Source organism: Anomaloglossus baeobatrachus, unplaced genomic scaffold (genome assembly GCF_048569485.1).
Source record: "Anomaloglossus baeobatrachus isolate aAnoBae1 unplaced genomic scaffold, aAnoBae1.hap1 Scaffold_5515, whole genome shotgun sequence".
NCBI classification, from domain to species: Eukaryota; Metazoa; Chordata; class Amphibia; order Anura; family Aromobatidae; genus Anomaloglossus; species Anomaloglossus baeobatrachus.
Window position 1 is genome coordinate 1 of NW_027444900.1, and position 12,144 is coordinate 12,144.

The 12,144-nt window shown below is 48.1% G+C and overlaps 1 protein-coding gene across 1 annotated transcript; it reads right to left on the minus strand.

Moving 5' to 3' along the window:
* Positions 1-4,364: 4,364 nt before the first annotated feature.
* On the minus strand, positions 4,365-11,247 carry LOC142283824 (mitogen-activated protein kinase-binding protein 1-like; the record flags this gene model as incomplete). Its single annotated transcript, XM_075333164.1, has 4 exons — positions 4,365-4,428; positions 4,512-4,623; positions 7,095-7,170; positions 11,123-11,247. Coding segments are annotated over 4 exons (377 nt in total), but the record flags the coding sequence as incomplete, so codon positions are not given.
* Between the last annotated feature and the right edge of the window lie 897 nt (positions 11,248-12,144).

Here is a 12,144-nt window from a genome sequence, read left to right on the forward strand (position 1 = left end):
GTGAATGGTTTTTCTCTAGCGCTTTATTGGAGGGACACAGAGCCTCACAGGGGGGGGACACAGAGCCTCACAGGGGGGGGGGGGACACAGAGCCTCACAGGGGGGGGGGGGGACACAGAGCCTCACAGGGGGGGACACAGAGCCTCACAGGGGGGGACACAGAGCCTCACAGGGGGGGACACAGAGCCTCACAGGGGGGGACACAGAGCCTCACAGGGGGGGACACAGAGCCTCACAGGGGGGGACACAGAGCCTCACAGGGGGGGACACAGAGCCTCACAGGGGGGGACACAGAGCCTCACAGGGGGGGACACAGAGCCTCACAGGGGGGGACACAGAGCCTCACAGGGGGGGACACAGAGCCTCACAGGGGGGGACACAGAGCCTCACAGGGGGGGACACAGAGCCTCACAGGGGGGGACACAGAGCCTCACAGGGGGGGACACAGAGCCTCACAGGGGGGGACACAGAGCCTCACAGGGGGGGACACAGAGCCTCACAGGGGGGGACACAGAGCCTCACAGGGGGGGACACAGAGCCTCACAGGGGGGGACACAGAGCCTCACAGGGGGGGACACAGAGCCTCACAGGGGGGGACACAGAGCCTCACAGGGGGGGACACAGAGCCTCACAGGGGGGGACACAGAGCCTCACAGGGGGGGACACAGAGCCTCACAGGGGGGGACACAGAGCCTCACAGGGGGGGACACAGAGCCTCACAGGGGGGGACACAGAGCCTCACAGGGGGGGACACAGAGCCTCACAGGGGGGGACACAGAGCCTCACAGGGGGGGACACAGAGCCTCACAGGGGGGGACACAGAGCCTCACAGGGGGGGACACAGAGCCTCACAGGGGGGGACACAGAGCCTCACAGGGGGGGACACAGAGCCTCACAGGGGGGGACACAGAGCCTCACAGGGGGGGACACAGAGCCTCACAGGGGGGGACACAGAGCCTCACAGGGGGGGACACAGAGCCTCACAGGGGGGGACACAGAGCCTCACAGGGGGGGGACACAGAGCCTCACAGGGGGGGGACACAGAGCCTCACAGGGGGGGACACAGAGCCTCACAGGGGGGGACACAGAGCCTCACAGGGGGGGACACAGAGCCTCACAGGGGGGGACACAGAGCCTCACAGGGGGGGACACAGAGCCTCACAGGGGGGGACACAGAGCCTCACAGGGGGGGACACAGAGCCTCACAGGGGGGGACACAGAGCCTCACAGGGGGGGACACAGAGCCTCACAGGGGGGGACACAGAGCCTCACAGGGGGGGACACAGAGCCTCACAGGGGGGGACACAGAGCCTCACAGGGGGGGACACAGAGCCTCACAGGGGGGGACACAGAGCCTCACAGGGGGGGACACAGAGCCTCACAGGGGGGGACACAGAGCCTCACAGGGGGGGACACAGAGCCTCACAGGGGGGGACACAGAGCCTCACAGGGGGGGACACAGAGCCTCACAGGGGGGGACACAGAGCCTCACAGGGGGGGACACAGAGCCTCACAGGGGGGGGACACAGAGCCTCACAGGGGGGGGACACAGAGCCTCACAGGGGGGGGACACAGAGCCTCACAGGGGGGGGGACACAGAGCCTCACAGGGGGGGGGACACAGAGCCTCACAGGGGGGGGGACACAGAGCCTCACAGGGGGGGGGACACAGAGCCTCACAGGGGGGGGACACAGAGCCTCACAGGGGGGGGACACAGAGCCTCACAGGGGGGGGACACAGAGCCTCACAGGGGGGGGACACAGAGCCTCACAGGGGGGGGACACAGAGCCTCACAGGGGGGGGACACAGAGCCTCACAGGGGGGGGACACAGAGCCTCACAGGGGGGGGACACAGAGCCTCACAGGGGGGGGACACAGAGCCTCACAGGGGGGGGACACAGAGCCTCACAGGGGGGGGACACAGAGCCTCACAGGGGGGGGACACAGAGCCTCACAGGGGGGGGACACAGAGCCTCACAGGGGGGGGACACAGAGCCTCACAGGGGGGGGACACAGCCTCACAGGGGGGGGACACAGAGCCTCACAGGGGGGGACACAGAGCCTCACAGGGGGGGACACAGAGCCTCACAGGGGGGGACACAGAGCCTCACAGGGGGGGACACAGAGCCTCACGGGGGGGGACACAGAGCCTCACAGGGGGGACACAGAGCATCCTGCTGCCACTAAGAGACTGACACTAGGCAAAAAGTTAACTCCTCCTCAGCATACACCCACCAACGGACAGTGAGATAATCGGTTTTTGCTTAGTGTCCTTAGGAGGCAGACAGAGGTCTGCTCTCAGCCCTGTTTGTAAGAGCACAGTACTGAGAACATCACCCTACCCCTCTCTGGCTGCCAGGCAGAACTCTTATTCTCAAACGCTTCAAGATCATTTGGGCATCGAGGCAGATGGTCCTTGTCACCTTTCTCCAGCCCGCTCCCCCCACCACAGCGAAACGTATGCAGGGAGATAGAAGAAGGTACCCAGTGACTGCAGCAGTAAGTATTTCAGGATCATGATCTAGATTCATGTATCTTCTCTTCACAGATCTTTTTGACTGTGTGGGCATCTTGGGGGGTTTTGGCCTTCTGACATATCCAAGGCCATCGCTCTTCCTGGCTTAGTTCCTAGGACCTAAGGCAACTGGGGATAACTTCTTAAGGGTCTAGTCCCTTAAGGTGGCTTTACACACTGCAACATCGCAAACGACATCGCTGTAACGTCACCGGTTTTGTGACGTTACAGCGACCTCCCCAGCGACACTGCAGTGTGTGAAATACATCAGCGACCTGGCCCCTGCTGTGAAGTTGTGATCGCTACAAATCGTTCAGGACCATTCTTAGGTCCTTTGTTTCCCGCTGTGCAGCATGCATCGCTAGAAAGTTTCAGTGTGTAAAGGGGACTTTACAGCGACTTCCCTTTCAAAAAGCTGCTTTACAACATCCCCAACAACCAGCTAGGTCGCTCTGCAGGTCCGGATCGCTGTTGCGTCGTTTGCCAGATCTGTCTGTTTGACAGCTCACCAGCGACTCAACAGAGACTTGGGGAGGTCGCTATAACGTCACAAAACCGGTGACGTTACAGCGATGTCCTTTGCGATGTTGCAGTGTGTAAACCCAGCTTAAGGGCTTCAATGTTGGATCAATTTATTAATTTAGGTTTCTCCTTTTCTGGAACCAAACACGTTTTACAAGGCACGTTATACTCCCTGACGCACCCGCCCCCTTTTCCTCTGCAGCTTGTTTCTTCTCTCATTCAGGCAATATCAGACGCACGGGCTCCCTCACGATTCTTTTTTGTTCTCCCCTCCTCTTTGTCTAACAAATCCTGGGCTTTGATCTAGCAGCTATTTTTTTCCTTCGCAGGAGGAGTCTTTTGCGCATTTTTAGTCCCCACATATTATAAGCCGGCTGGAGCTGTGTGCATGGGCGAGATCTGTATAGCACTGGCAATGACGCTGTAACGTCACCGGCTCTTGTAAATCATGTTATCATGCCAACAAGCGCATGATAACAAGCTAAGTGGGCCGACTAGTCTGGGGAACCCAACGCCCCATTGACTAGTGAAAGGGTTAATTTGCATATCATAAAGGGACTTTAAAAATACTTTGAGGTCTGTTTGTGTGTGCAATTTAACAAAGGCACTGTAAAGCAGGTAATTTAGCTAGGAAGATACCACTGATGTTGATTCTGGGGGTACGAGGACCTGTTGGGTTCCCCTTAGCTTCTCCTCAACAAGGTACATCCACCAACTGGTACGAAGCTGATCAATTAGTGAAGGAAGTGATAGGAAGATACAGCTTCTGGTGGTTTTGGGGGCATGGGGTACATATCAGGTTCCTCTTAGCTTCTCCTCAACAAGGTACATGCACCAATTGGTATGAAGCTGATCAATTAGTGAAGGAAGTGATCGGAAGTAAAAGCTTCTGGTGGTTCTGAGGGCACGGGGGACCGTTAACTTTTTGCGTAGTCAGCTTTCTAGTGGCAGCAGTGTACACTCATGGGTGTCTGTGTCCCCCAATAAACACAGAGAAAGCAATTTTAAGATTAGTACTCAAAATCCTCTTTTCTAACCTGCATGCATATGTAACATAAAAGAAAAATAAACAAACCCCAAAGCCTTAAAAAACAGATTTTCATAGCAGAGTTCACACTATCAATGCATTATCATATAATATGGTGAAATTCAAATTGTTGTGCAATTTGGTCTGATGTCGGATCACAATGCAGGGACTGGCCGCAGCCAGAGCGCAACAGCGTCATATTTTGCTATGAAATGGTAACGCTCAGGTGAGCCACGATCAATCCATACATTGCGATCCAACATTGGACGTGTGAAAGAAGCCTTACACTTAGGTTCTCACCTGTCTCCAGACACAGATATCAGATGCTTGCAGTCGTTGGTAAACTTCATCGCGGTCACAATCTCTGAAAGGGCAAATATACAATCTGTGATATTGGTGATCTTGTCAAGTGCTATATATTTCCATGATTTTATAATTGATCGCTACCTGAATGTCCAAACATGGTGGCCACGCACTCCCCAGTGTAGAAATCAAAGATGCACAAGTTTTTGTCTGAGCAGCTGGTTGCTATATAGAGGCCGGATGGGTCTGTCTGTACCTAAAGAGAGCACGAAAGTGTCAGCTATGGCACAAAGGGTAAAATATCCTAATTCCTAGGATAAAAGTAAAGGTAAAGTATTAAGGACTTATGCGCAGAATCTGCACAAAGTTCCAAAGAAAGAAAAACGAAAAATTAACTAAAAAGTTACAAATATTAGTTTCTAGATTACATAGCACACTGGTGGTCGCATCATTAGTTTTTTAAATTAATGGGTTATTCCTATAAAAATAATATTTATTTCGGTTCTGGAGATTACACAACTGTGGCCGAGCTACATTCGCCTGGTAACAATATTCATCGGTGATGAAAGCGGTAGTAGCCCCAATGGAACCCGATGGAAAACATAATGGCACCTTGTCTCCCCCATTTTCAGTTTTAAATGTCAGAAGGCAAGAATTCATTTTTTAGGGTGGCTATGTGGTTTAATAAAAAATAAAAAAAAACAAAAAAAACCCGAAACAATAGATCTGAGGAATTTGCCATGAAATGATTACTTTAATAAGGTACAGTGGAACCTCGCTTAACCAGTAACCCAATTAATGAGAATTTCGCTTAACAAGCAAAGCTTTCTGTAAATTTGTAACCCGCTTTATGAGAAAGCTTTGCTGTATGAGCGAAATCCTCACCGCACACACTTCCGGTTCTGTACATCCACCGTGCTCTAACCCGCACTTGCAGTCCACACAAACACACAAATGTACACACAAACACACACATGTACACACAAACACACACATGTACGTACAAACACACATGTACGCACAAACACACACATGTGCACACACACGCATGCACATCCTCGCGGCGAACTACAAGACCCAGGAGGCCCACGATGGAACGGAAGGTAAGGTGAGCATATAATATAATATAATACAGTGTACCTTCTGTTTCATCGCCGGCCTCCTGGGTCCTGTAGTTTGCCGCTGCGCTCCACTCCAGGCTGTGCATCAGCATCCATAGCGACGAAGCAGTAACTTCCTCTCAGACGCTACTCAAAGGCAGCGCGCTGGCCAATCAGAGGCAAGCGGCTCTGCCTTTTATGTCAGCGCTCTGGCTGCAGAAGTTCCTCCCTTGTCGTTATGGTAACCCGATACACAGCCCGGCCCCGTACCAGAGAACAGCAAGTCCCAGTAGACCGGCAATGCAACGGAAGGTAAGGTGAGCATATAATAAGTGCATGCATGTGTATGCGAGTTTGTGCGAGTTTGTGTGAGTTTGTGTATGTGTGGAATGATAGAATAGGGGACCAGGATGGGACATTTAACAAGTTGGGGAAATCTTGCTTTGCTGAACGAGTAACTTAGTTAACAAGCACACTCCCAGAACGGATTGTTCTCGTTAAGCAAGGATCCACTGTAGTTTTTTGGACGCCCCATTAAAGACCTGTTGCCAGATCAAATACATACATTTCTGGCTCTTTTTTTATTCCCACTGCTCCTCCGAATATACCACCTTTTTTTGTTAAATCTGCCACATGGTTCTAGAGATTCAGGACTTTATTTATATATACAGTGCTAACTTTTATGGTCTTTGAAAAAAAGCGTGGCTCATAGAATCCTCGGGGGCGTGTCTTTCAGCTGCTCTGAATTACCATAAGCCATGCCCCCTTGGAACAGGAAAAAAATTAGCACTGAATAAAAAGGCTCATGTCTCTGGAACTGTATAGAGGTTTAAAAAAAGGAAAAGAATACTTGGGTGAGCAGTGAGAACACAGAGCAATAAATGGCCATTAATGAACTGTTGACAAATTTGTGGAAAAAAACTATGAGAACATAAAAAATATCTGGCACAAAATTATTCTCCTATGAATTGACTCTTGGGAACAAAACTTGTCAGGTTAGAACAATTTACAAGGGAAGACCAGAGGTATCAGATTGCCCTAATAAAAATAAACTGTCCACATTTGGAAGCCATAAAAATAGGAAAAATCCATGTAAAGCACAATATATGGGACATGTGGTTTGTGTGCAGTTCACGGCCTTTAGCAGCCAAGTTAATATGACTGCTCCACATATTGCCTGCAGATCTGAACCCTGTTTGCTGACCGGGCAGTAATGTCAGCAGTAAATAAGGCCGATTAACATTTACTGAGCAAAGAGCCAGAAAAAAAAATAAAAATTCCACGACAATCTTAAAAAATCAACTTAACTCTTTCCTGCTTAGTCAGCAAGCACAAGGCTGGAGGAATTTGTGCCGAAACCGAGTAAATCAGGGTTTTTATAATGGTCACCAGACAAGATTGCAGAAGGTCACGATGTATGCTCTGCCTAGATGTGCAGGGGGTACATTTACATTTAGGGAATTAAATTCTGCAAATGCATTAAGTCTATCTGACAGGTCTCCCCGGAGAATAGTGTGAGGATTTGCAGATCACTTTCTTTTTATTAAGCCCTGGCCGCCCTGCCGCAATAATCTGCCTCGCTCATTTTGCAGGGTAATGGAGCCAATAAACAGCACAATGCACTTACTTTAATGAGCGTGCCATCTTCACTCTGCGATCCCTTGTATAGCTTTTTCTGCTTCCCGCTGCTGATGTTAAATATCCTAAAACAGCAAAAAAATTAAAAAAAATTATATATTATATACATATACACACACACACATATATCTATATATCTATATATATATTTATATTAGACACACACATATATAATATACTCATATATAATTATATATTTTTTTTAATAATTTTTAATAAAAGTACAAAAATGTTTCTTTTACTGCCACCTGGACTTCGGATTTTATTGTTGGATCCATTTTCATTGTTTGCATATATTATATATTATTATGTATACAGCGCCAAATGTGGCTTATGTAAGAAGCGGTAATGTGAAAGCCACATCACCCGTGGGATCAAAATACCACACTAGCTAATATACAGATTTGGGGAAGCCGAGCATGTCGGATATTGCAAAGCTGAAACTAACATCTTTGGGATAGCAATACTGCCAGGTTTGCTTATTGTCATGCTTATTGGACACTTGAGAGTCAATCATTTTAGTAAACGCTTCCATATGCCATCAAGGAATACATAACTACACAATAATATGGCGTCATCTCTCAATTACTCCTCTGGGAACTGAGTCAGTAGAATGACACTCGCCTTGTTAATAGGAAAGGATTGTGAGAGTACATAGTGGTAACACCCCAATGTTAATGTCATCATATATTTCCAGGAGGAATAACCGAGGAACAGCACAATAAAGAGTTCAGATACAATGGTTCTGCAGACCTACCGACTTTTATCCTATTATTTCTTCAAGTTGACCACTAAACCCCTGATATAGTTGTACTTTTCTCTATTAAAAATATAAAAAAAAGTTTATTTTGTTTTCTCTCCGCTTCTCCATTAACTATTTGGGATAAAATGATTGTTTAGATTTGCGGCTGTGTTCCCACAGGCTATTGCTGGCCTTTACTATGACTGTTTTATTTTGCTAGTGGTTGAAAATATCCCATTATTTGGATTTCTTTTTTTTTCGTCTTTTAACTAAGACGAACAATTAAACAAATTTAAATGACTAGTAAATCTAGATGAAGAGCTAATAAGTCTGCAGGTTCTCAGCCCCTATATCTTGCTGCTCTCAGATTACAAAGCAAAAACTTGCTGACAGATTCCCTTTAAAGTGCTCCTTCAGTTGTGTCAATATTTCGACACTGGTGGGACTATTTTATATTGATATGAAGTTAATTTAGTCTTGGCGCTTGCATTGTCTACATAGGTACCCATGCATACTCAGACTTGAAGAGGGTTGTGTAAATATATATACACACACACACACACACACACACACACTCACACACACACACACACACACACACACACACACACACACACACACACACACACACACACACACACACACACACTCACACACACACACTCACACACACACACTCACACACACACACTCACACACACACACTCACACACACACACTCACACACACACTCACACACACACACTCACACACACACTCTCACTCACACTCTCACTCACACACACTCACACACACTCACACACACTCACACACACTCACACACACACACACACACACACACACACACACACACACACACACTCACACACTCACACACACTCACACACTCACACACACACACTCACACACACTCACACACACACACTCACACACACACACTCACACACACACACTCACACACACACACTCACACACACACACTCACACACACACACTCACACACACACACTCACACACACACACTCACACACACACACTCACACTCACTCACTACAGACCAAAAGTTTGGACACACCTTCTCATCTATAGAACAACTGTTAAGAGGAGACTTTGTGCAGCCGGCCTTCATGGTAAAATAGCTGCTAGGAAACCACTGCTAAGGACAGGCAACAAGCAGAAGAGACTTGTTTGGGCTAAAGAACACAAGGAATGGACATTGGACCAGTGGAAATCTGTGCTTTGGTCTGATGAGTCCAAATTTGAGATCTTTGGATCCAACCACCATGTCTTTGTAGAAAAGGTGAACGGATGGACTCTACATGGCTGATTCCCACCGTGAAGCATGGAGGAGGAGGTGTGATGGTGTGGGGGGGGGCTTTGCTGGTGACACTGTTGGGGATATATTCAAAATTAGTCACCAGACCTGAACCCAATCGAGATGGTTTGGAGTGAGCTGGACCGCAGAGTGAAGGCAAAAGGGCCAACAAGTGCTAAGCATCTCTGGGAACTCCTTCAAGACTGTTGGAAAACCATTTCCGGTGACTACCTCTTGAAGCTCATCAAGAGAATGCCAAGAGTGTGCAAAGCAGTGATCAAAGCAAAAGGTGGCTACTTTGAAGAGCCTACAATATAAGACATATTTTCAGTTGTTTCACACTTTTTTGTTAAGTATTTCATTCCACATGTGTTAATTCATAGTTTTGATGCCTTCAATGTGAATCTACAATTTTCAGAGTCTTGAAAATAAAGAAAACTCTTTGAATGAGAAGGGGTGTCCAAACTTTTGGTCTGTACTGTACATACATACACCATATTGTTCGGACTATAAGACGCACCCTGGTTTTAGAGAAGGAAAATAAAATTTTAAACAAAAAATGTGGTCACGACACACTGTTATGGGGCGAGGATCTGCGGCCGACACGGTTATACTGCCATCCTGATATGTGCTCCCATCTTGCTATATACCCCATCCTGGCATATGGCCGCATCCTGCTATATACCCCATCCTGGTGTATGGCCGAATCCTGGTGTATGGCCGAATCCTGCTATATACCCCATCCTGCTATATGCCCTCATCCTGATATATGGCCTGCATTCTGTGGCACACAAAAAAAAAAATAAACATTCATACTCACCTTTCCTCACTCCCTGCAGCATCGCTCCTCCTCCAGTCTGTGCCAGCAGCAGCGCCGCTGAATGGAGCCGGCCACGATCCCTGCAGCATCGCGATGTCCTCCTGTCTGTGCCGGCTGCGGCCGTGTGTGGACACGTGCGCACAGCGATCACGTCATCGCTGTAAGCACCACTAGTCTCCACACAGCCACGGCCGGCACAGACAGGAGGACATCGCGGTGCTGCAGGGGAGCGGTGAGTATACTGATTCATTGCACCCCGCGCTGATGATGCACAGGGGGCAATGAATACAACTACACATTGTCACTCCAGGCTGTAGTTGCCAGGGGTGATCGTGCGGGCCGGCTGTTTACTATCTGCGCATCCCCCGCCCACCTGTCAGCGCCGGCTTCAGCGCTGAGGGATGATGGGCGTGCATACTAAATGATCGGGCCCACATGGTCACGGCAGGCTCTGCTGCCGCCTGCTCATGCCCACGATGACCCGCGGCACCGCAGCACCCTCATTCCCTACAGCCATGCCCTACATGCAGACTATAGAACGCATCCCCCACTTTCCCCCAACATTTGGGGGGGGGGGGGAAGTGCGTCTTAAAGTCAGAATAATACGGTGTATCATATATATATATATATATATATATATATATATATATATATATATATATATATATATATATATATATATATATATATATATACATATATTTATTTATTTATATATATTTATTTTTTTTTCCCTTTTTGGCATGGTTTCATTAACAAATTTGTGCAGTTTGGCTTGAGCAGGCTATTTGTTTTTTTGGTTTTTTTTTGGCACAAGGAGTTTTGATGTGATGTTTGGTCATAAATGAGCTAGGAAGAGCGCAGAAAAAGATTAAAAGAAAAGTGGCACAAACTCGTATTAAATGGTAAACTCTCAGCCAGCAATAGACAGAGCAACAAAGAGGCTGCAAAAAAGTAAGTGGTGCAAAAATGTTAATGAAATCCAATCACAAAGTTGATTTATAGCTAATAATACAGGCATTTTAGCAGGTTAGTCAACCTTCCAAATGTAAAGAACGGAAACACAAAACTTGGATAGGGATCAAACACAAAAAAAAAAAAAATGAAAAACATCGGAAACTTCATAAAGATTATTGGTACCTGATATTTCGATCCTGACACCCGATGGCAGCATACTTCAGGCTAGGATCCACATCCATGTCATACAGGGTAGTTTTACGTACTATATGGTGTGTGCGGGTAAAATGGACAGACCCTTCCCCGGTCTGAAAGAAAAAAAACAAAAAAAAAAAAACAATTTAACACATGGGATGGGGGGCCGACCAGCCGGGAATGGGGAGCCGACCAGCCGGGAATGGGGAGCCGACCAGCCGGGAATGGGGAGCCGACCAGCCGGGAATGGGGAGCCGACCAGCCGGGGATGGGGAGCCGACCAGCCGGGGATGGGGAGTCGACCAGCCGGGGATGGGGGGGGGGGGGGGGCGACCAGCCGGGGATGGGGGGGGGGTGCGACCAGCCGGGGATGGGGGGGGGGGGGGGGCGACCAGCCGGGGATGGGGGGGGGGGGGGCGACCAGCAGGAAATAAGGAAATTAAACCTATATTTTCTGGAAGATTTTTACAAGACTGAGGGTAGGTGCACAATGCAGAAATTTCTGCACCATTGCCGCACCTCTTGACAAGAAAATGGAGCGGTAAAAAAAACCCGAAAACGCAGTTTTGCCACTTTTTTTTATGTGAAAATATTCAACATGTGCATGAGACTTCGATATTTTCATAGTTGCTGTTTTCTATAAACCTGTGCCTGCAGATTCTTTTTTTTATTGCACCTTTTTAAAGCAAAGAAGGGAATTTTGTTTACTTACCGTAAATTCCTTTTCTTCTAGCTCCAATTGGGAGACCCAGACAGTGGGTGTATAGCTACTGCCTCTGGAGGCCGCACAAAGAACTACACTTAAAAGTGTAAGGCCCCTCCCCTTCTGGCTATACACCCTCCCGTAGGAGTACGGATTCCTCAGTTTTAGTACCAAAGCAAGAAGGAGGAAAGCCAATAACAGTTTCAAAAACAAATTCAATCCGATAACAAGATCGGAGAACTTAAGAAACAACATGAACAACATATGCACCCGAAAAACGAAACCCTAAGAACAAATAGGGCGGGTG